General features: G+C 33.5%; 1 protein-coding gene across 1 annotated transcript in view; it reads right to left on the reverse strand.

Annotated features, from left to right (window-relative positions):
* Positions 1 to 27,194, reverse strand: part of LOC115885626 — a 567,259-nt gene that overhangs the window by 103,000 nt on the left and 437,065 nt on the right. Inside the window, exons 11-12 of the mRNA XM_030904592.1 lie at positions 22,049 to 22,173; positions 19,064 to 19,149 (exon numbers count right to left, since the gene is read on the reverse strand). Coding sequence (XP_030760452.1) covers positions 19,064 to 19,149; positions 22,049 to 22,173 — 211 coding nt within the window. The remainder of the gene's footprint in view (positions 1 to 19,063; positions 19,150 to 22,048; positions 22,174 to 27,194) is intronic.

Here is a 27,194-nt window from a genome sequence, read left to right on the forward strand (position 1 = left end):
CATATTCTGCAGATAAAAATAAGTAAAAAAGTTCGTATAATTGTATGTTCTAAAATGTTTAGTTTCGGAGATACAGGGTGTACAAGTTTCATTTTTATTTCAATTTTTTCCATATAATTTCTGAAGTAAAGTCAATAATTGGATGAAAATTGGTGTCTGGGAGTTTTTTGACATGAGAAATTTGATTTTGATGTCAATATGACTCCTACTAGTAGAGGGCGTCATCTACATATTTTTTAACTGGTTTGAAGAGTAATAAATTTTCGTCCGTACCTATATAAAACTACTGAGAAAAAAAATATACATTTACGACGTTTTTTACGTGAAGAAGGTCTTTTGGTAAAAATCGCTAGGAGTAATGGTTTTCCAGATATCTGCAATCGAAATTATCAATACCTGTCATCGTTGATATAAATTAAAAAAAAATTAAAAAGTTTTTGTTCCAAAAGTTCAACAGAAACTGTTTTCTCATCATTTTTGCAGAAAAATTTATGATCAATTTAAAAAAATAAAAATTTCCCAAATTTATTATTTCAGTGAAATAACTATCTACTCAATGCGCGTTGTTTATTTTTCGTCAATAATGACATGTATTGTCTATTTCCATTCTAAATATTTTAAGAACGGTTGCTCGTAGCGATTTTTACAAAGAGATATTTTTTACGTAAAAAGTCACAGACATGTATATTTTTTCGCTCGGTAGTGTTATACAGGTACGAACAAAAAGTTATTACGCTTTAAAACAGTTAAACACATGTAGGTGGCGCCTTCTACTAATAGGAGTCATATTGACACCAAAATCAATTTTCTCATGTCAAAAAACTCCCAGACACCAATTTTCATCCAAATGTTGACGTTACTTCAGAAATTATTTAGAAAAAATCGAAATAAAAATGAAACTTCTACACTCTGTATCTCTGAAAGTAAGCATTTTAGGACATACATTTATACGAACTTTTTTACTTATTTTTAACTGTAGAATATGCTGCCGAAGTTTCCGGAATACAGTTCGGACCACCCTGTATATCAATATTTTGCATTGCCATTGCTACTTTTTCTGTTCTAAAAGTTGATGATATTTTTTATTTTCAATCTGACGTTTTGTTTCTTTTAAAAACCTTCATCAACTGTATTTTTTTTATATATGGACCCGACTTTTTATGTTCATTTTAAAAAGGTAATGACCTCTCCCAAATGCAATAAAGTATCATACCTACCCAAAAAAATGTTTAAGTTTGTTTGTTAAACACAAATAATTACAATGACCCATATAGGAACCCATCTCTCTCTAACTCATTACAAACCTTTGGATAGTCTACATCAATTTGTTTGGTAGGTTTTACGCTTTTAAAAATAAAATAAAAAATCCAAGTCAATAGAGAACAACGGCATACGGTCGAGTCGGCCTAAAAACACGTAAACGTTTACGTACGCATGCGCATTTCTGATATTTCTTATTTTTTATACACGTAAAAGATTCTTTACGTCTACGTATACGTGTCAGCAGCGGCCGACTCGACCGTATGCCGTTGTTCTTTATTATTTAAATAAATAAACTGGATGATGGTATCTCGCAAACGAAACGTTAAAGAGCAGGCATAGTAGATATAAAAACGTGAAATTGTATTGTCATATATATTTTTTCCAAAGAGAAACAGAAAAAAAACTAATTCCGGAAAATATTGGGATTCTTTAAATTTCGGCCCAACATTCGATTCCAACCCAACTCGACTATGTAGGTCTCACCAAGGCGCAACCGAACTAAACCAAACCTCTTCTGGATTACGAGATCCCTATATAGTATGATTTCTATAGCAGGGGCGGATACAGAAATTTATTTTAGGGGGGCCCAAATAAAAAATAATGCCAAATATGCCTTTTAGGGTGCCTTTTTTAACCCAAAAGCCTAATATTTAACCTAATTTACAGATTTTAAGGGGGGCCCGGGCCCCATGTCCCCCCCCCTCTGTATCCGCCACTGCTCTATAGTGTACACACATTTTTTGGACTCCCTTGTATAACTAATCCTTTGACAAAAAAAAATCATGGACTGACATTTCTAATATATTTTTCCTTTGTATTCTTTTTATTATACTGTATTTCAAAACATCAATATTTATACCGGGTGCGTCTCAAAAGTAGCTCCAGGCTCACCCTTATAACTTTTTTACTTTTTCAGATAAAAAAAATTGATATGTTAGTATATGACATAAAATAGGATTGATTGACGTACCTATTCAATTCTTTTCGGTCACTTCCTGTTTCATCGGAAATAACTACGACTTTTAATTTATGTAGGTCTCAGCAAGGCGCAACCAAACCAAACCAAACCTCTTCTGGATTACGAGATCCCTATATAGTACGATCCCTATAGCAGGGGCGGATAGAGAAATTTATTTTAGAGGGGGCCCAAATAAAAAATAATGCCAAATATGCCTTTTAGGGCGCCATTTTTAACCCAAAAACCTAATATTTAACCTAATTTACAGATTTTAGGGGGGGCCCGGGCCCCATGGCCCCCCCTGTATCCGCCACTGCCCTATAGTGTACACACATTTTTTGGACTCCCTTGTATAACTAATCCTTTGACAAAAAAAATCATGGACTGACATTTCTAATATATTTTGCCTTTGTATTCTTTTTATTATACTGTATTTCAAAACATCAATATTTATACCGGGTGCGTCTCAAAAGGAGCTCCAGGCTCACCCTTATAACTTTTTTACTTTTTCAGATAAAAAAAATTGATATGTTAGTATATGACATAAAATGGGATTGATTGATGTACCTATTCAATTCTTTTCGGTCACTTCCTGTTTCATCGGAAATAACTACGACTTTTAATTTTTAAATGGCACCCTCCGTATTTTTTTACTTTATTCCATAGAAAATACACTCTGAATAGAATCACATATCATATGTCAAACTTTTTTTTTAAATAAACCATATGCGGTTTATTTAAAATTGTAACATGCGTTTCATAACGACAATTTGACTCGAAATGATACCAAATTTTTCGTAGAAAAATTCTTTTTCCAAATATGCTAATGAGCCATCCTAGTTCCATTTGAAAAAATTGAGATATTAAAAATACGATTTGGGCAACTTTTAACCGGCTATGGACAAGACACTAAAACATTAGATTATCAAATTTATTTTTCCAAGGCTCCTTGATTAAAAATTAGTGTTTTTAACACAGCCATGGCACCCTAGATTGAAATTTAAAATACGATGTTTTTTAAAGCGAATATGTCTAAAGTTGACATTTGATATAATAACCGGAGAGCTGGCGACATATTTAGAGAACATATTTTAGGCAAGTTAGAATAACAAAAAAAAAACTTTAATAACTTGTGAACCCAGAATCCTAAGTCTGGCTGGGGGGTTGGGGGTATTTCGCTACTGCGCAACCCATAACATTTGCAAAAAAATAAATCCAAAAAACATTCTTAAGGCAACTTGAAATCTGTTTATTCTTAAATTTTAGCGTCTATTTAACCTAGAAATAAGTATGCCAGACTTTTTTTTCGGGTTTAAAGTGTAACCCGACCATTCCAAATATGTTTAATTATTATACCTGGAAAACATATTTTAGGCATTCTAAAATTTTTACAGCGTGTTTATTAGATGATATTAAAAAATATGTGTTAATTGCCAGACGAATTTAGTGTGATTTAATACTTGCCAGACGCGAATAAAGATTTTAAATGAGCGCGACAAAAAAGTCTTATGAGTATCTATAAGCGCGAGAAAGATAGTTTATTGAGACCCGTCGGCAGCCGATAATGATGAGCCGATGCGACTGACGTAACAGTATTTTGGAGTAGGTACTTCAAATTTTCATAAAAACAATTTTTTTTTCGGTTTCATTTCAATTATTTGCAGGCTTTTAATTCAGAGATTATTTTGTTGAAATTAAGTTACCATGTACAAATATGTATTTATAAATTAAATATTGACATGCATAGTGTAAACAGTTTAGAATAATTACTGCAAATAAATATTTTAGTAACTACTAATTTCGCTACTAACTACTAAATCACAATGGATAAAAAACATTTAAGTTGTGTAGTTTGTAAAAAAGTTACTAGTGACAAAGTTATTGTTTTTGATGAAGGCAGACTACAAAAATGCAAAGAATTTTTATAAGTGCGCCAACAACATGGTTTAAAATTTAAAGAAGTGGTTTTACCAGAAAACGTAGTCCCGACAAAAGAGTATTATGTACAGTGCTAAAAAAATAAGTATTCTGGAATTTTATTAAAGTACCATTGTTAATCTTTCTAAATAGATTCAAAAGTAAGATAATAATTATACTTTTGTGACGTTTGAAAAAAAATATTTTATATTATGCTAATTTTTAAATAATTATTCGTCTTTTTATTCTTTCAGATACAAAATACTTAAATTAAAATGTCTTCTTATTGAAAGGATTTCAATCACACATTTTTATTAAAAAATGTTTCTTTTTATTCATTCAATATTAGTTAGTTTTTTTAAACTTTTAGGTCTCCAAAATGCTGTTACGTCAGCCGCATCGGCTGCCGACCGGGTCTCAATTAACTATCTTTCTCGCGCTGATAGATACTCATAAGACTTTCTTATCGCGCTCATTTAAAATCTTTATTCGCGTCTGGCAAGTATTAAATTCCATTGAATTCGTCTGGCAATTAACACATATTTATTAATATCATCTAATAAACTCGCTGTAAAAATTTTAGAATGCTTAAAGTATGTTTTCCAGGTATAATAATTAAACATATTTGGAACGGTCGGGTTACACTTTAAACCCGAAAAAAAAGTCTGGCATACTTATTTCTAGGTTAAATAGATTCTAAAATTTAAGAATAAACAAATTTCAAGTTGCCTAAAGAATGTTTTTTGGATTTATTTTTTTTGCAAATGTTATGGGTTGCGCAGTAGCGAAATACCTCCAACCCTCTAGCCAGACTTATGGTGGGTTCATACAGCCAAATAAAATAAAATAAGAATAAAATAAAATAAGAAATAAGGAATTCTTATTTGTGTGCGTTCATACAGTCAAATAAAATAAAATAAGAAATATATATTTGCTCATGCGCAGTACGATGAGGCTGGATAAAAGTTAACTTTTACGATTGTTTATAGTAATTTTACTATTTATAGTATATTTATTTATTCGTTGCCTACTATATTATACATTTTACTTATGTGAAATTATAAAATAAATTAAATCCAAACTAAAAATATTTGTAGGTTAGAATTAAGCGTGCGCAAAGCCGTTTTCACATAAAATAAAACAAGAAGTTAAAAGATAAAGACTTCTTATTTTATTTGTTATTTTATTTGGCTGTATGAACGCATGTACGGTATCCCATATAACCAACTTTCTTATTTTATTTTATTTTATTCTTATTTTATTTTATTTGGCTGTATGAACCCACCATTAGGATTCTGGGTTCACCAGTTAATAAACTATACATTTTTAGTTATTCTAGCTTGCCTAAAATATGTTCTCTAAATATGTCGTCAGCTCTTAGGCTATAAGTTCTATTCAGAGTGTCCGACCGAGAAAACTCAAAGATTTTCCTTGAACACCTCAGTAGGCTGAAGCTGAGCAGCAACGGCGAATGCAGATTTTGTGGGGAAAATGGGGAAACAACAGAACCCCAAACCAAACCAAACCAAATCACTGAGACGACGACCGTTCGTGCCATGAACTTTGGTACTGCTGATGTCGAGGATGGAGAGCTGGCCTCTGTAGAGCCGTCTCAGATACTGGCTTTTGGTAAAGCCCTGAAACTGTATGATGAGAGTTATAACCCGTTATAACTCAAGAAAGGGGAACACACAATAGATATGTAAGGTCGCGTAAGTAAAAAAATACCAACGGTGCCATTTAACAATCAAAAATTGTAGTCATTTCCGGTGAAACAGGAAGTGACCAAAACAATGTTGAATACGTCAATCATTCCTAATTTATGTTATATACTAACATACCAAATCTCGTTTTTTTATCTAAAAAAAAATAAAAAAAGCTATAGGGCTGACCCACTTTTAAGACGCACCCGGTATATTAACAGTTTATAAATTTACAGAATTAGAATATCCTCACAAAAGCATCGCGTTATTTTAAATGTAAATAATACATTAATAACAAAAACATAGAAATTGGTTTGTTTTGTAATAAAAAATAAAATTTGATTTATTTAGTATATAAACAGTTCAGATAAATAATAAACCATCCCGTTTTCAAAAGCCTTTTAATTGTATTTAACAAAACCCCATTTCAAAAGATCCACTTACATTTTACTTCCACGCTCAAACAATCGCATGATACAGACGCTTTCAACGCTTTTTGTCTGAGAAAGCGCTTTTTGTTTCCCGCAAACATTTGTTGTTGCCGCTTATTACTTCACTAAAACACCACCAACAAACACAATACTTTCCACTTTCGCTTAGAGATTCACTTAAAAACGTTACACTCACAGAGATCGCTTCGAAAAACATGTAAAAATACTGTTTTTGTCATGTAAATAAATCAAGACTTATTTACTTCGCTAGTTCCTTTACTAAAACCACGAATTTACTTGTTCACGTACACAAAGCAACAGTTACGAGTTAAAAATATCCAACTAACGCAATATTGGTATAGATAAATATGTAAATCACGTTTAAAACAAATTAAAAATAGTATAATTCTACGTCTACCGTCCGGTGACCGGTTGTTAACTGTCAGAATTTCGGTCAAAATCGGAGCACATGGCAACCAGTACCGGGATGAAAAGGTCGAAGGGCTGCCAAAGTACGACTACGTCTCTGTAGATTTCGTGGTATAGGCAGGTGCGGGTTTTAATAACGTTTTTTACCTGAACCAGAGGCGGAGATCGTTTCACTTTAGCAAGAATTCTTTACAAAGTACGTACTGAGTGATTCGGTCTAGGTACTTTGCGCTGATTCCAAGAAAATGATAAATAAAAATGCAGATTTGTCGGACGGTATCCAAAAATGACTGTAGGTTAAGGTATATTTTTTGTAATGTATAGGGGGTGTTTTTTAAAAGTGCCTAACCAACTTTTTGAAATTTTCAGTCAAAAAATAATATTTGGTGTGTTAGTATACAGTCTGTTGCATCAGCGACCTGGACATATAAAATCCCATGTAAATTATGGAAAATGATGAATAAGTTTTCCCTAGTAAAATGATGAATAAAAACTCCTTAAAATGAAGCAAATTGTTCATTTTGAATAATTTATACGCGTTCTTGAGTTATGAGAGATACAAAAATACTAAATTAATCAAAAAAATAATACGGTCGTGATTAGAATGTCAAACATGCCACCTTCAAATACTATCAATCAATGTCAAATTGACTTTATTGTAGTCAAAAATAAATCATTTTTTATGTTATATTGGCTTTATACCTCCTAAATATAATTTGTAAATATGAATAACACAGCTAATGAAAAAAAAACGCCTCTTCAAAAAAGTCTAATACAACTTTTGCATAAATTATCTGGGAAGATAATTTTTGATCTTTGAACACGGTATATACATTTTTTTTAAATAGTTCTTATAAATTACCACAAGGCTCAGTACTAGGCCCTATTTTGTTTCTTCTTTTTATTAACGACATTGCTAACATAAACATCAGTGGCAAAATATGTCTTTTTGCGGACGACACTAGCTTCACTTGGAGTAACAAGGACATCGCGGCACTTCATAGGATTATATCAAATGACTTAATCACCATTAAATCTTGGTGCGATTCGAACCTCCTGAGTCTCAACATTTCTAAAACTAAAGCTTTGTCGTATAAAAACTCGTTGCAGCATATTGTACTTAACAACACCACCATTGACGTCGTCAAGTCTGTAAAATTCTTAGGGCTTGTTGTGGACAATTCTCTGAAATGGGACATACATATCGAAGCTTTGTCGAAAAAATTGAGCTCTCCCTGCCTGTTTTGCATTAAGGTCTGTTTCTAAGGAGCTTAACTTGTCAGTGGCTAGAACTGTTTATTATGTACTTTTTGAGTCGCACCTCAGGTATGCCTTTCCATTCTGGGGTACGTGTTGTGCGACTCAATTTGACCGCATTTTCAGGCTCCAGAAGAGAGCTGTTCGATATTCACTGGGACTAAACAGCAGAACTCATTGCCGGGACTTTTTTAAAAAATTAAAAATATTGACTCTTCCTTCCTTATTTATATTTGATCCGTTTGCCTAATACGTAAACATGTATCAGCTTCTCAAGAAAGGCCATCTCACACTTATCCACTTAGGAACGCGGAGCAAGATCTTTATCTACCTACCCCACGCTCAGAGTTAGTTAAAAGTTCAATATTATACAACTCGAAAAAAATGCACAATCACCTGCCATTTGAAATCAAATCCATAACATCATTTTTTTCATTTCGCAAAGCATTGAACTCTTATTTACTACACAAGGCTTTCTACGCCGTAAATGAATTATATTTTGAAAGTCAAATTTGATCTTGTAAACACTGGTCTAATGTTTGCTATTGCTATATTTACTAATGACATCGAAATGAATTTATTTAGAGGTCATTGATATTTTACTATAAACTAGCTAAATATTTTTGAATATTATTTTTATTTTTTGTTTTTTGACATTATAAACATTTATAAATGTTTATTTTAACAATAAGACTGACAATATTATTTGTATAATGTTTTGTATTATCTTTTGTTTGTTTGTTTGTGTACCTTGTTTTTTTACTTTGTTAGTTTACCTTTGTCTACAAATTGAAAAATTTTTTGACAATAAAGGCATTTATTTATTTATTTATTATTTATTTAAGGCCTTTCCTCCACCAGCCCAAAGTCCCAACCTATCCCGTCAAACTCAAATATTTTCTGTTAATTTTCCATCGGGACCATTATATTAATGGAAACAAAACAGACTGCCAAAAAATCTCATTTCATTCATCCCGAATGTCAACAGGCCTAATCCACCCCCGGCGCTTCATTAATTTTTATTAAATTAATTAAGATGTGCTAATTCGAGGAGAACGTAGCGCACCGTTCGCGATTCGCTGAGCCCAAGAAGGTGTATTTCACCGTATAATGACTATTTTAATGAGTTTTGTGCAAATCTTGACTTAAAACTGTTTCGATTATAAACCCTGTTTCATTTCGGGTGAATTAGCAGAGTAGATTATAATCTACCGTGTTTTGAAAATTGCAATTGTTTACTAGAGTCTATCATATAGTTATACTAGAGTTATACTTTTCTGTTTTTTATCCTTTCTATTGGATTTTACATTATTTTTTACCATAAACTTGTCTACGCTCTGCAGTTTTAACAAGGAACAGAACTTAATCATTAAGTAGAGTAATTATCTGTATTACAAGATTGCGAAGTGATTCGTCGAAAATAAAGATGTCAGAGAAAAACATTGTGGAAATTACTTTATTCGAGACAGAAACATAGAGGGTCTATTGCAATTCGACTCCCAGTACTACTGCTGAAATGTGGAAATATAGAAAAAGTGTGTCAGTCGCAATACAAACGAAATAATGGACTTAGTTATATCTTTGACTAATCCTATTCTTAGTTAAAATTCATAACTCTAATCAATCACAATTAACACAAGGACACAAAAACTTTAAATTGTCCACCAGCCCAACGTCCCAACCTATCCCGTCAAACTCAAATATTTCCTGTTAATTATCCATCGCGACCATTATATTATTGGAAACAAAACAGACTGCCAAAAAATCTCATTTCATTCAGCTCGAATGTCAACAGTCCTAATCCACCCCCGCCGCTTCATTTATTTTTATTAAATTAATTAAGATGCTAATTCGAGGAGAACGTAGCGCACCGTTCGCGATTCGCTGAGCCCAAGAAGGTGTATTTCACCGTATAATGGCTATTTTAATGAGTTTTGTGCAAATCTTGACTTAAAACTGTTTCGATTATAAACCCTGTTTCATTTCGGGTGAATTAGCAGAGTAGATTATAATCTACCGTGTTTTGAAAATTGCAATTGTTTTCTAGAGTCTATCATATAGTTATACTAGAGTTATACTTTTCTGTTTTTTATCCTTTCTATTGGATTTTACATTATTTTTTACCATAAACTTGTCTACGCTCTGCAGTTTTAACAAGGAACAGAACTTAATCATTAAGTAGAGTAATTATCTGTATTACAAGATTGCGAAGTGATTCGTCGAAAATAAAGATGTCAGAGAAAAACATTGTGGAAATTACTTTATTCGAGACAGAAACATAGAGGATCTATTGCAATTCGACTCCCAGTACTACTGCTGAAATGTGGAAATAGAGAAAAAGTGTGTCAGTCGCAATACAAACGAAATAATGGACTTAGTTATATCTTTGACTAATCCTATTCTTAGTTAAAATTCATAACTCTAATCAATCACAATTAACACAAGGACACAAAAACTTTAAATTGTCCACCAGCCCAAAGTCCCAACCTATCCCGTCAAACTCAAATATTCCCTGTTAATTTTCCATCGCGTCCATTATATTAATGGTAACAAAACAGACTGCCAAAAAATCTCATTTCATTCATCCCGAATGTCAACAGGCCTAATCCACCCCGGCGCTTCATTAATTTTTATTAAATTAATTAAGATGCTAATTCGAGGAGAACGTAGCGCACCTTCCGCGATTCGCTGAGCCCAAGAAGGCGTATTTCACCGTATAATGGCTATTTTAATGAGTTTTTTCCAAATCTTGACTTAAAACTGTTTCGATTATAAACTCTGTTTCATTTCGGGTGATTTTGCGAAATAGAGGATAATTTACTGTGTTATGAAAATTGCAATTATTTTCTTGAGCGTATCAAAGTTATGCTTTTCTGATTTTTATTCTCTCTATTGGATCTTAAACTATTTTTTACCAAAAACTTGTCTACGCTCTGCAGTCTTAACAAGGAGCAGAAATTTAATTATTAAGTAGAGTAATTATCTGTATTAGAAGATTTAGAAGTGATTCGTCGAAAATAAAGATGTCAGAGAAGAACATGGTGGAAATTGCTTTGTTCTATATAGAAACCCAGAGGATCTATTACGATTCGAGTCTCAATGCTACTGCTGAAATGTGGAAATCTAGAAAAAGTGTGTTAGTCGCAAAACAAACGAAATATTGGACTTAGCTATATCGTTGACTTACCCTATTCTTAGTTAAAATTCATAACTCTAATCAATCACAATTAACAAAAGGACACAAAACCTTCAAACCTTATTTGAATTTCAAATCACTAGGCCTTATCTCCACCAGCCTAAAGTCCCAACCTATTCCGTCAAACTCAAATATTTCCTGTTAATTTTCCATCGCGACCATTATATTAATGAAAACAAAACAGACTGCCAAAAAATCTCATTTCATTCAGCCCGAATGTCAACAGGCCTAATCCACCCCCGCCGCTTCATTTATTTTTATTAAATTAATTAAGATGCTAATTCGATGAGAACGTAGCGCACCGTTCGCGATTCGTTGAGCCCAAGAAGGTGTATTTCACCGTATAATGGCTATTCTAATGAGTTTTGTGCAAATCTTGACTTAAAACTGTTCCGATTATAAACCCTGTTTCATTTCGGGTAAATTTGCGGGATAGATTATAATTTACTGTGTTATGAAAATTGCAATTATTTTCTAGAGCCTATCAAAGTTATACAAGAGTTATACTTTTCTGTTTTTTATCCTCTCTATTGGACTTTATATTATTTTTACCATAAACCTGTCTACGCTCTGCGGTCTTAACAAGGACCAGACATTTAATTATTAAGTAGAGTAATTATCTGTATTAGAAGATTGAGAAGTGATTCGTCGAAAATAAAGATGTCAGAGAAGAACATTGTGGAAATTGCTTTTTTCTATATAGAAACCCAGAGGATCTATTACGATTCGACTCTCAACGTTACTGCTGAAATTTGAAAATCTAGAAAAAGTGTGTTAGTCGCAAAACAAACGAAATATTTGACTTAGCTATATCGTTAACTGACCCTATTCTTAGTTAAAATTCATAACTCTAATCAATCACAAATAACACTCAAGCTTCAAATTGTCAAACATTATTTAAATTTAAAATCACTAGGCTTTTTCTCCACCAGCCCAAAGTCCCAACCTATTCCGTCAAACTCAAATATTTCCTGTTAATTTTCCATCGCAACCATTATATTAATGAAAACAAAACAGACTGCCAAAAAATCTCATTTCATTCAGCCCGAATGTCAATAGTCCTAATCCACCCCCGCCGCTTCATTTATTTTTATTAAATTAATTAAGATGCTAATTCGAGGAGAACGTTGCGCACCGCTCGTGGTTCGCTGAGCCCAAGAAGGTGTATGTCACCGTATAATGGCTATTTCAATGAGGTTTGTGCAAATCTTGACTTAAAACTGTTCCGATTATAAACCCTGTTTCATTTCGGGTAAATTTGCGAGATAGATTATAATTTACTGTGTTATGAAAATTGCAATTATTTTCTAGAGCCTATCAAAGTTTTACAAGAGTTATACTTTTCTGTTTTTTATCCTCTCTATTGGATCTTAAATTATTTTTTACCAAAAACTTGTCTACGCTCTGCAGTCTTAACAAGGAGCAGAAATTTAATTATTAAGTAGAGTAATTATCTGTATTAGAAGATTGAGATGTGATTCGTCGAAAATAAAGATGTCAGAGAAGAACATTGTAGTTCAATTGCTTTGTTCTATATAGAAACCCAGAAGATCTATTACGATTCTAGTCTCAATGCTACTGCTGAAATGTGGAAATCTAGAAAAAGTGTGTTAGTCGCAAAACAAACGAAATATTGGACTTTGCTATATCGTTGACTTACCCTATTCTTAGTTAAAATTTATAACTCTAATCAATCACAATGGGCTCTTTCACTATATTTTGGAATTAGCATAATTGAATAAAGCAATTAATTCTAGAATTTTCTGTTATCTCACTTTCGAAAAATTTGAAGTCGTTCTTACGAAAATAAATAAAAACAAAAAAGCCCAGAATAAAAATCCGCACTTTATTTTTAATACGTCACACCTGGCATGTTGAGAAACGGCAACACGGCTGCGGCCGGGCCACCATGCTGACCCACCACCACCTCCACACAAGGCCATTCAACCTTTTCCAATATGGTGGAGATAGAAGTGCTTTATTTGGCGCGTATTTTAAAACCTGTTTTATTTCCAAATAGACATTTTTCACACAAATGTCGGGTTAGATTACGTAATATTTCACTAATTTTTTAATATACAGGGAGTCTAAAGTTCTCTACATAAGTATGGCATTTTTTGTATTATTACTTTTATAAAAACATCAGTTAGTTACTTTTTATAAAAAGGTCTGCTTTCTCAGAAAATAGGTAGTGTTAAAATATTCAAACTTGAGGTAGCATATATAGGGTGTTCAAAATCATCGGAAAAAGAAATAACCAGAAATATATGACCGAAAATAGCAATATAAACTAAATATTTACTTACCTACCATGGTTTAGAATTTACTGAACGTTTGATAAATATATATTATTATGGACAGTATAGGAAGTTACTTGTCTTAGTAAAAGCCTTGGTAAATGCTCTTGGAATTATAAACTGCACTGACTTGGGTCAAAAAATATGGAATATTTTTTCTATGTTTTGCAGCATTACACAAATGGGAATAAATTTAAACTATAATAGGTGAGGATAAATAAAAAATATAATATGTGTTTCAAGATTTTATATAGAAAAAAAAACTAAATACCTTTTTGGGGGTTCGTAAGTAAAACTTACGCTTAGCTTAGTTTTCTTTACTCTTTCTCTTTAGATAGGGCATTGTCTTTGTGGTAAAGACGTCATTCCTTTTTTTTGCATAGTTCTTCAATAAAATATTGGATATTCTGAACAAGATGAATTTAATAATAAATTCTGACGTATGTGAGGGGCAATTGTGACCTAAAAAAAGACTTACATCCAGGCTATTTATATTTTCAAATGTCAATGTTGTCAATATCTTTCTGTGATCTTTTTGATGTAAAAAGCTTGATTCTTCTTCCAATATTTTACTTATAGTGAGGTAAGTGTAAGCAGTAGCCATAACTACATCCTCACTAGGGTAACAGAGGCTTTTTTTGCCTTTGGTCTTTTTGAGGCATATTTAATGCGCTTCTTACCCGAGAACTACTAGTAGGAGTGAAATTATCTCTTTTAATAGCTGTCAACCGTTTTTTACGAAGCTCGTCATTTTTGGGGAATATAAAAGCAGAAATCTTGGGACCCCCTCTATAATTCCTGTGACAATTTGGAACAGAGCATGTAAAAGGCATGCTACAATAAAATGTTAATACCTACCCTTTAATACCTATCTTTTGATTATTGTAAGTAACCATTATAAAGTAATATGCAGACTGGCGGCGAAGGCTTTTTACTCATTTAGGTGTAATATCTTGATAAATACTTCTAGTTCTTACCATAAAATAATTAATAATAGAGGAGTACGACAAGCACAAAAGTTTGAAGTTCCCTATGTGGAATGTCTGGTTTGGATTTTTATTACACTGTTATTTTATCGCAATTTTCTGATCACACCATGCACTGAACTCTAAGAACTAAACAAACGTGTTGCAGAAGTACAACAAACTAAAGATAATTAATTATTTCGGAACGAGAAACCACTACCGGCTTTTCAGGTTAAAGGTAAACAATTTAATAATGCGCTGCCTTCGCCGCCATATTTGCCTTGCCCATATCATGTCGACTAGCCTTGAGTTGAGGTGGTGCTGGTCAAATCAAATCGCAATGTTGCCAGTTGTTGGCTGGCGCACGAGCACGGTTCTGCAATGTGATTGGGCGTATTTTTCATACATCATCAATTGGCACTCTAAAATTATTTCAAATTAAAGCAATTTTGAGGGCCTATAAAAAAATTATTCAATGTCATGGAACTATTTTTTTTGGATAAATATACTGAAGATAGTCTTCTATTTCAGATTTTTACCTTGAATTGGGTATTTTATTTTTTGTGAAAGAGCTCATTAACAAAGGGACACAAAAGCTTCAAACCTTATTTGAATTTCAAATCACTAGGCCTTACCTCCACCAGCCCAAAGTCCCAACCTATCCCGTCAAACTCAAATATTCCCTGTTAATTTTCCATCGCGTCCATTATATTAATGGAAACGAAACAGACTGCCAAAAAAATCTTATTTCATTCATCCCGAATGTCAACAGGCCTAATCCACCCCCGGCGCTTAATTAATTTTTATTAAATTAATTAAGATGCTAATTCGATGAGAACTTAGCGCACCGTTCGCGAGTCGCTGAGCCCAAGAAGGTGTATTTCACCGTATAATGGCTATTTTAATGAGTTCTCTTCAAATCTTGTTGTTTCTGTTGTTTCGATTATAAACTCTGTTTCATTTCGAGTGATTTTGCGAAATAGAGGATAATTTACCATGTTATAAAAATTGCATTTATTTTCTAGAGTCTATCAAAGTTATACAAGAGTTATACTTTTCTGTTTCTTATCCTCTCTATTGGATTTTGAATTATTTTTTAACATAAACTTGTCTACGCTTTGCAATCTTAACAAGGAGCAGAAATTTAATTTTAAGTAGAGTAAAACAGTGGCTAATAATAATATATTATCCATATTACAAGATTGAGAAGTGATTCGTCGAAAATAAAGATGTCACAGAACATTGTGTATATTATTTTATTCTATATAGAAACCTAGAGGTCAACGTTACGCTTGACTGCTTCCAACACCATCACAAAAGCTCAGTAGTTTTAGGATTTAGATTTTAGATTACATTTGATAACAGTTAGGTGCTACATCTGACCGAAACGTTGTGTAAATTAAAGCAAATAATGACAGTGGAAGTCGGAAATACTTTTAGTGTCCGTTCCTGATGCTACAGATTCGTTTATTAGTGACACCTGCAGCCAATGCTGCCGCTTTATATTTTATATTATCGGTATCGGTACCCGAGTCAGTTCTATTCTGATAATTTTCTAAGCAAATGTTAATCGATTGAGACCCCTTATGATTGTTTTCGATCATATTTCCGGGATTTGGTCGAACCTTTATGGATTCTGTACTTTCCTGTAATATAGGGGAAAAGTCTTAGGAAATATTCTAGACAGTCTAGTCCGTTTACCTTCTTTTGATTATTCTTCTGGACAATCTATAGGTTAGAGCCTTTTATAAAAGATCAGAGTGGGACATAATAACACCATGACCGTTCCAGTGGCCTGGGTGTACAAACTTAGGCCTGATTATAGAAACAAAGGTTTCTCACAGAAATGAATTTGAACTTCAGCCTTAGATACAGAATGGTGAAGTGCTATGTTTGGTCCATTTTGTTATATGGTGTCAAAGCATAGACACTGAAGGTAGCAACAATAAACAAAATTGAAGCCTTCGAAATGTGGACCCTACGACGAATGCTAAGAGTGTCTTGGGTCGACCGTGTGATGAATGAAGACATTCTCAGAAGAGCTGGTCTAGACGAACGTAAACTCTTCGAAATCATCAAGAAGATGAAAATAGCCTATTTGGGGCACATACTACTAGGAGAACGCTATCACTTTCAGCGTCTAATTCTCCAGGGTAAAATGGAGGTGGGCAAAAGGGGTGAAAGGCCGAAGGAAGCTATCCTGGCTGAGAAATATTCGTTATTGGACAGGCATACAGGACTTCCAAGCACTCCAAGTCGCTGCACTAAATATGTAACAGTCAAATTTCCTCGCAACGACCTCTGTGTGCTAGCTCATAAATTATCGCAAATAACTATTATTTTTGCATCATGTTTACTATAATTTTATTGTTAAATATTATTTTATTTAAATTTTACAATTATGCAACCCGATATACACTGCGATATACAGCTATAGATACACAATATTGTCACTGGATCAGGCACACCAGCAGTAGTAGGCTTTTTGTCCATCTCTCTATATCTTTGATCATCACCTCCGTCACTTGTCACTGTCAGATCAAATCAGATGTTTTTGGATTTATTTATCCTTTGTTTTGGTTATTGAAATTTTATAATTATCAGATAAAATTTCGTAGTTAAATTGGTTATTTTTGATGTGGATCGCAGTGTGCAATTCGTTCTTTTAATTGTGGAATTTCTGAGTTTAGTTCGTTCATTGACCGGATATGGAATATGGCTGAGGAGAAAACACCATTTTTTATTTATGCCTTTTTGTGAGTTGGATTAGTCAAGATATATAGTTCTCTATCTATATCCTGGAGGGAGATTTCCGGTTGAAATCTGATTTTGTGAAGGAAATCGAATCCTTGCATCACTTCTTGTGTATCCACAGTCAGAATATCGTCGTGAAGAACTGGCTGCCGTTTCGTGAAGCATTCCCTGTTGGTGAATAGCAGGTCTTCGTAAAGAAGGATTAAGGCTTCCGAAACACATTTGGTCAGAGACGTGGTTGGATTTTGTTGAGTTTACATGGACCACCGACCAATTTCCGTAAGGAATTAAATAGCCAAAATTTTCCGGCCGATATCCCGATTCCACGTACCCAAGAAGTCCCCGAATATTTCCAAGGTATGAAGGGTTCTTCTGACTATTCTAAGTCAATGCTCAACTGATTTTTGTTTATATTGTTGTCTGGTTTTCGACTTTTCCACGCCCACGGGGTGTAGAAAGATTAGTTGAGTGTTATCTTTCTTAAGTCTTATTTGGTTGTTCGTAATTGTAGAGCAACAAGACCGATCCAGACCGTAGTGCACAGAACAGTCCAGAATTCCATCCTGTTGCCCGTGTAGAGGTACCCGTTGGACATCATAAACCCTCGTTGAGGTAAAGTTCAGATTTGATTAGTCCTTCTTTATTACCTTTATTAACTCCTACACGTTGTGCTAGTCCTTGTTCTATAATTGAGGCTCTTTTCTAAGACAACCAATATTATTTAGGGCTTTTTATGTTCACCATTTGAAATCTCAACACCTTCCTTTCACCTGTACCTCTGCTGACATCCGTGGGCTCCAGTGACAGTACACCGAGCTGCTGTACACTGCCTTAGCAATCCTGTAGCTATACGCCGTAGCTCAGTCGGAGGAAGTTTTCAAGTATATCACATCGAGCTGCTGTACACCGTCGTAGCCACACATAGCTATACACCATAGCTCAGCCGGAGGAACTTCCGAGTTGTTTCAAGTTTATACAACCCTTAGAGTAAGACTGTTTAGATTAGTATAATTTTAGATTTGATATTTGTAATCCACCCAGGATTTTGTACTTAGTTTAAGTAAGGGGGATTATGACATCATACTTTTAGTTAGTTTTCTTGATTTAAATTTTATTCTACTTTTCAACTTTTATTCATTTCCATTTCTTTAAATATTAACTTTTAATATTTTAATAAATTGCTTAAACATTCTTAGTAGTATTATTTGCAGTCTAGTCTCATAGTTAAGTTAGAGTCACTTAAGTTTAACGAGTTATAGAATATTTGAAGTTCATGGTAGTTGCACTCAACAGTTCGAGGTTAGTGTTGAAGTCTACTTAATAGTAACACCTTTTATGCCGAGTTCATAGAGTATAATCTCGTGGCGCCCTTTTATTAATATCTTTGAACCCCGGCCACCCGGCTGTTAAAATTAAAAAGCTAGTGGCCTCTCTATGCAACTCATTCAGATTAAGTAAACTTTGTGTTTTATTGAACTTCAAATTAGAAAGGGCGTGGCAAATAGAACCATCTGATGAGGAAGAGAAAGATGAACGCCTACGCTGGATTCTGCACGGCACCTTAAGAACAAGATAACGTGATTAAGCCTCGAAAAGGGCTGGCTCAATTTTAATCGTCAAGTACCTCATTTTTAAACTAAGATCAACGATAAGAAATCATTGAATAACCTATTAACATTTCGAACTTGGTTTAAATCTGAACTAACGCTAAACCGAGTATGAAAAACCGGGCCCATATGATACGTGTACATATTTTAAACATATTAAAGCTTACATTCTTAAAATAGTATTCTCAGGCAAGGTTTGATAAAACATTATTTTGTAATAAAACGAAAGCATAACATATATAGCAAAATAATATAATATATAAAAAAATACTTTGTGCAAACATACCAAGAGGATCCCTCTCTAAGCCGTCTTCGTCGGGCCCGGCCGGATCCAAACACAGCTCCTCTTCTTCTGGTCGTTTCCTCCATTTCCTGGAACACGCAAAAAGCGCCCTCTAGATATCTCATTACGATTCCGATCCCGACCGATCGACCGCCTCGCTTTATTCGATTGTATGGATGGGTAAATGTATCGATATGTAAAAATATCGGTATTGTTTTGATAATTTTTTCAATATTTGGAGTAACGATATATATTATATTAAATGAACAAAACGTTGTGTGGAGAATGTTTGACATCAACTTATAAGTAATACACTCAGATGCAAAAAAACACAACGGAGAAATTTTTGGTCACATTAAAAGTGTTATTTTTAACCCATATTTTCGTTATTTTTAACCCTATTTTCATGAATTTTTTAGTGAACTGTATATAATTATATCAACTTTAATTCGTAAACTGTTTTTTCTATAAATCTTAGTATTTGGAATATTATACAGGGTTAATCGAGGGGTTGTTTTTTTACTTTAACTTTAAAACACCCTGTGCAATAATTGCGCCTGTAAATTTTCCTAAAATATATTTATATTGCCGTAACGTCATATTACGCTGTATTGGATACTCTATACTAAATTAAAAAAACGTTAAAGGCTGACGATACAGTCCTGGTTTTAATAAACATTAATAATGATAACAGAACTAACGATATTGAAGAAAACATCTGTAACACCCAAGTATACAAACAGAAAAAAAATGTAAAAAATATCCTAATATTTTGTATTACCCTCCTTGGCTGCTATAACTGCCTGTATACGTCCGTTCATAGATACTGTTATTGAGGCTGCATATGTCATATTGCGTTATGCTATGCCATTTTTCTTGAAAAACCAAGCGAAGTTCATTTGAAGCTGGTACCGCTTCGCGACTTCTAACCCTCCTGCCAAGCATTTCCCAGTTACAAACATTATGGGAAGTTCATAGTAGTATATAGTTCACAATAATCACCAAAGCCGCCTTGTCATATTGAAAAATAACTTAAAAAAAATAATAATTGAAAAAGATTGTTGGTGGCAAATTCATTTCGCTCTTAAAAATTAACAAGGCATGTATTGACATGATCCAAAAAACAAAATGCTCAGGAGACATGGCTCTAACCGTAAAATTATATTTTAGAAAAAATTACACACGACATTATTGCACAGGGTGTTTTAAGGAAAGAAAATACCACGCAAATTTTAAAGACAATCTAAAAATTTTCCTGCTATATTTTATAGAGAAATATGTATGAAACATTTTGACGATGTTTTAAAAATAAAACAGATAGTAATAAACAGCATAGTAATTATTACTTTTTGGTAAACACATTTTTAATTATCTACATATATAAAATGCTAATGTTTATCTCTGTCGTCTCTACTTAAGCAACGACTTGCTCTAGAAAGTTGCTTTTTTTAGATAGCTAATTGGCTCCTTTATAAAAACTGTCGTCGCCGGATTTTTTGTTTTTCATTTAATTAAAAAAGAATAAAAAGTATTTTTTTCCTGATGTCGTGGCGGCTCGGCTGCGCCAGGTTTCAACTACTTGTAGTAGAATATAAAATATTAACAAAAATATGTAAATTTTTAATGGGCTTAAGAATTTTAACTTTTTTAATGATTAAATCAGACATGCATATTTCTCTGTCAGAAATATATTTTTTTGTGAGTTTCTACCATTTAGTTACTAAAAAATCTGATATTCTTCATTTGTTTATACAGAGTGTTTCGAAAAATATGTGCCATTTCTCGTGGGGGGATTCCTCACGTAAAAATAAGATTTATTTTTCATATTCACATAGGTCCGATTCTGCTTAGTTACAAGTACTTTTAGCGTTTCGAATGAAGTTTTGAGGGTAAAAGTTACTATAAATGCGACATATTTTAAAGCTAATAAAGTGTCGACATATTCACCGGGGATATGCATATGAGTTATCACTGGAATATTTTTTTCAGAAAAGCATGTACGCCACTTGTGTTGATATCTGCCTCCTTGACGAGATAAACGCAATTTTATTAATTTGCCTTGATCCAAGTCTAATGGCAACCTTTAAAAAAATCAATATCATTAACTTGCAAAAGTTTTTAGTAAATACTCATTGATTCCTCATCAAAGATATGAAAAAAAGTTTCTATAAACATGTGTATGGAATTCTATAAACGTGAGTATAGTTTTATAGTTACAGGATGTTAAAACTTTTTAAAATTAGATTTGTTGTATTTATCTTAAATAACATTATTTCTTTATTTGAAATTGCTGTAGGTTAGACTAATAGTAATAATAACTAATAGTAATAATATTTAATAATAAATTAGGTAAAATGACAAATTAGTAAAATATACAATTTATTAATTTTATTTTTATTTTAATATATTTATTAATTGTGATTAATAAAATTGCGTTTATCATCAAAGAGGGTGAATTCGACAAAATATCAAGGGATAACTTTCAATTGGCATTAAACAGCCTACACAATTTTGATATCAAAAGAAAAGAGTCAGTAGTGCACATGTTTTTTTTAAACATATTCCAGTGATAACCCAAATGCACGTCCCTGAATGAATTTATCGACACTTTTTTAGCATTAAAATATGTAGCACTTATAATAACTTTTACCCTCAAAATTTCATTCGAATCGTTAAAAGTACTTGAAAGAAAATTATAATAAATCAAAAGATTATTAAGACTTTATCCCTCTGTATCTACGAAACAAAGCAAAATCGGACCTACATAGGTATAAGAAATAAATATTTTTTTACATGAGAAATCTCCCCACCAGAGATAGCACATGTTTTTCGAAACACCCTGTATATGAATTCTAAATGTCGGAATATCAATATTAACCGCCTTTTTAAAATATCGATTTTCTTAAACATCACCATCCCTATCGAAGGGTAAGCGAAGGGCAGGCCGAAGGGTTTAGGTCGCTAATTAGAACAGAAATTAGTACGCACCTGGTGTTGCCTCCGCCGCCAACGGTCGCGGTCTGGGAATCTGACAGGTGAGGTGTGGACGAGGCCTTAGTCCTGCGGATGACGCCCAGGGGGGAGCGGATGCCCCGGCGGACCTCGTGCAAAGGCTGAAAAGGGGAGACTATTGAATTATGCTTGAAAATGTTAAAAACGATGGTTTAAATTACATAAAAAATACCCTGTGTGTGCAAAATTTAGATATTTTTGTTCTAGAAATACGCAAATTGTTTTATTTTGTAAATATGTGCCATACCAAAGCCTTCCCAAGTAGCATTTGGACGTTATCTAACGTCGGGTATACGTCGCGTTCAATAAACCCGACGTCGGGTACCAACGTCGATTCGACCGCCTGACGACCCTTATTTGCACCTAAATGGGGAATACAGATTCGGGTCGCCTCGACGTCGGTATCTGACCTAATAGGGAATGTAATTCTACCAATTACCAACGTCATAGTTACCAACGTTTAGTTACTTAAAATTCGTCGCTAAGCACTTACGTTACGTTTGGTTTCATATTTGCTACCAAGAATACATAAAAACCTAACCAAACTACCTAATTACAAATGGATTCATAATCACTCCTCGAATAGAACTATAAGTGCCTATCAAATTTCATATTATAATAATTCTGAATCATTAATCTAGACATCAGTTTTGTCAACGGAAGTCACTTTTTTGATATAACTGATTAAAATACTCCGGAAAACAACGAGCGCCTTCAAAAGTAGGTAGATTTATGAAATAAAAATATCTATAAAAAAGTAACTCGCAAAATATTTTTTTTATTTTCTAGCTGGTTTAATCATAAAACTGTACTGTGGTTCCCCCCAAACTCAACCTTATCAATATTATTCTACTAGAAATCGGTCACAATCGGAATGTGAATATAAATTTTAAAAACAAAAAACGATTTTAAAATGGCTGACAATCGGATACCTGTTAAGAATGGCGGATTTCTGTGTCCGACTTAATATGAACTACCAATATACCAATTCCGACCGGGTCTCCAACATTAGTCGTCTCTATGGTCGTCTCACACGACCGAAGTCATCAAACCGGACGACCGGCAATCGTATTATGACGTATATAATTCCAACGTACGCCACGTAACCTCACTTTGCGTATCAGTGATTTGTGGATTTGTGCAACTATATTTTAGTTTTTGTTTTCTCTTTAAAACAATGGGCAGCCACTTTTTTAAGATAGTATATACAAAATCTAAAAGAATTGGAACCAGTACCTCACATCTGGGAGGAGGATGGGGTCTGCTGGTTTCCTAAGCTAAAAAATTAAATTAAGATGCACTAGTGTAATGCAGCATCTCTTCCGGATAAAAAGCATTCGTGGGCGGAGGAAAGACATCACTACTACTATTATTATTTTGCAAAAGCCTCGACCTTTTTCTGTAAAATGTAGATGAATGTCTAAATGCCTTTTTAGTGTTTTTTTAGCCATAATAAAAAAAATTAAGTTTGTTTACAAAAACTTTTTATTAGATTATGTTCATGATGTTTATTAGGCCGCAAATGCTACTTAATGGGTTGTATTTACGGACGTAAATAGAGATACGTAAATTAGGTTAAAAATATGAACATAAAATACAACAAAATATAATAGGACGTTACTTTAGGGAGTATCAGTGAGACGTATCCTATTCGGACAACGGGTAGACGTCGGGCTAGTTCAAGTATAGGTACGTCGTGAAAGCCAACGTTGAACGACGTTGGGAAATTAATAAAAATGGTACGTTGTTATTTTGTACGTCGACAGATCATTGGATTTACCGACTCAGATCCAACGACGCCACTTTTAATAGGAAAGCGACGTCACCAGTCGTATCACCAGCACCCGACCTAAATTTGCACAAAGTCTGACGTCGCTTCAGGTCAGATTTAGTTCGAAGTCAGATAGATGCTGCTTGGGTTAGTTTTTCTATTTGACCATTTATTTATAAATTATTAATATATTTATTCACGATTTTCCATTAAAAATGGACAATTTTTAAGTTTATTTCAGTTATTAAATTGAAAATCATACTTAAATTAATTACATATAATTTACTAATTAAATTAATTTTTAGCAACCACTGTTTGCAGACAAGAACACTCACTAAAGCCCAGTTGTACAAACTCGGTTCATGGAGAGTTCAGGACTACAAGTTTAACATTTTAATAGGTTGTTCAATGACTTCTTATCGTTGAAATCGAAGAGAGCTATATGTATCGGCTCTCTTCGATGTCATATGGGAAAGCGGAGAGGTACCTCAGGACTTTCGCAACGCGAATATAGTGAATATATTTAATAACAAAGGAAGTGCATCAGATTGCGGAAACTACCGAGGCATTTCACTACTGGTTATCGGAGGAAAAGTTCTCTCAAAAATTATGTCAAACCGCCTTCACCCACATACATCCTCCCAGAGTCGCAAACGGGCTTTCGCACCAACCGCGTTACCGTTGATTCCATATTCTCCATCCGCCAACTACAGGAAAAAGTAAAGGAACAGCAGAGTAAACTTTATGTTGCATTCATCGACCTAACGAAAGCCTTCGACTCTCTAAACAGAGATGCACTTTGGGCAATTATGCAAAAGATCGAAGTGCCCAAGAAATTTCTTACTGTGTGTAAAAGCCTCCATAACAACAAGTCGAGAGTGTTACATCATGGATCACTGAGCGATCCCTTCCTGACAAATACAGGAGTTAGGCAGCGCTCTCTATTATAGTTGACAGCAAAGTGCAGGAAAGAGGAATGTATATTAGATACAGGTATGATAGCGGTCTGTTCACCATCAAAAGACTCAGGGCAAAAATACGTATAAAATTCATCACAGAACTCCAATACGCTGATGGCTGCGCTCTAGTTACAAATACGTTACAGCAATTACAGGAAATGCTGAACACATATACCTGGGCATACGAGACTTTGGGCCTTAAACTGAACATCGATTAAACTAAAATCATGTGCACACCCCCGGAAAATCATAACAGCGCTATAAAAATCGGAGAAGAACTATTGGAATATGTATCGAAATTTAATTATCTCGGCAGTTTGATTTCGGAAAAGGCAAATATCTCTGAAATTCAGCACAGAATCAGCATCGCCTCAAGAGCATACTGGAAATTAAAAGACAGGGTTTTCTAAAACAATGATTTAAGCACAAAAACGAAAGTTGCAGTGTATCGAGCAGTAGTAATCCCCACCATGTTATATGGAAGCAAAACCTGGATGCCGATGCCGTACCGCCGGCACACGAGACGCCTTGCGTAACCATCTTCTGATGCGTGTCAAATACTCGTCAGCGAGTAATGGCAGTCAGTAAAGTATGTAATAAGTAAGTAATCGTTGAAATTAAATCAAAAATTAGATAATTGTCGATTGAAATTGAACCATCCATTCTTCGGGCTTAAACTTGGCTTTTAATTGTTACAGTTGAGGGTTGGAACCTTTGGTGTTACACAGCAAAATAAAAACATTAAATCACCACAATACACCAAATCACTTTTACTTTTACACTGGACGCGCGTTTCGCTAACCATGTTAGCATCATCAGCAGATGATTATAAACTGTTAATTTTATATATATATATATATATATATATATATATATATATATATAATTGTCTCTTATAATCTTATACAGGGTGGTGACAATTTCGATGCTCAACATTGGCATCTCAGAAACTATGAGAGATACGAATTCGGTTAAATGGGACAAAAGTTGTGTAATTAGAAGTTTGAAAAACACCTATGAAGAAAACCCCGGTATCTTGATTAGTTTCGGATTATTGTCAAAAAAATTAAAATAATCCGTTTATTTTAAATAACAATATCTTCAGAACTATTGTATCTATTGCAACGTAAGTTGGTAGTTTTATATTTTTAACCTCGGCCAATTAAATGCCGTTTTCAGAAAATTTCTAAGCCTTCTAGATTTTGCACAACAACAGTCAAGTTTTTGTTTTCTTATGGCCGCCATTTTGAATTTTTATACTATCTTGCCAAAGATTCAACAGAAACTGTTTTATCTATTTTTTTTCTACAAAAATTCTTGATTAACTTAAACAAATTAAAAAGTTCCAAAATTTATCAATTAAGTCAAGTAACTATCTATAGTCAACATGTTCATTTTCAACATGTTCGGTTGCTCATAGTGATTTTTACCAGAAAGAAGACCTTTTTACGTAAAAATTACGGAAATGTTTTTTTTTCACTCAGTACTTTTTTATACTGCTATGGACGAAAAGTTACTACTCTTCAAGACGAACGGTTGCTCATAGTGATTTTTACCAGAAAGAAGACCTTTTTTACGTAAAAATTATGGAAATGTTTTTTTTTTCACTCAGTACTTTTTTATACTGCTATGGACGAAAAGTTACTACTCTTCAAAACGAACGGTTGCTCATAGTGATTTTTACCAGAAAGAAGACCTTTTTTACGTAAAAATTACGGAAATGTTTTTTTTCACTCAGTACTTTTTTATACTGCTATGGACGAAAAGTTACTACTCTTCAAAACGAACGGTTGCTCATAGTGATTTTTACCAGAAAGAAGACCTTTTTTACGTAAAAATTACGAAAATGTTTTTTTTTTCACTCAGTACTTTTTTATACTGCTATGGACGAAAAGTTACTACTCTTCAAAACGAACGGTTGCTCATAGTGATTTTTACCAGAAACAAGACCTTTTTACGTAAAATTACGGAATGTTTTTTTTCACTCAGTACTTTTTTTATACTGCTATGGACGAAAAGTTACTACTCTTCAAAACGAACGGTTGCTCATAGTGATTTTTACCAGAAAGAAGACCTTTTTACGTAAAATTACGGAAATATTTTTTTTCACTCAGTACTTTTTTATACTGCTATGGACGAAAAGTTACTACTCTTCAAAACGAACCGTTGCTCATAGTGATTTTTACCAGAAAGAAGACCTTTTTACGTAAAAATTACGGAAATTTTTTTCACTCAGTACTTTTTTATACTGCTATGGACGAAAAGTTACTACTCTTCAAAACGAACGGTTGCTCATAGTGATTTTTACCAGAAAGAAGACCTTTTTACGTAAAAATTACGAAAATTTTTTCACTCAGTACTTTTTATACTGCTATGGACGAAAAGTTACTAC

This window comes from Sitophilus oryzae, unplaced genomic scaffold (assembly GCF_002938485.1).
Source record: "Sitophilus oryzae breed Bouriz unplaced genomic scaffold, Soryzae_2.0 scaffold_404_pilon_pilon, whole genome shotgun sequence".
NCBI classification, from domain to species: domain Eukaryota; kingdom Metazoa; phylum Arthropoda; class Insecta; order Coleoptera; family Curculionidae; genus Sitophilus; species Sitophilus oryzae.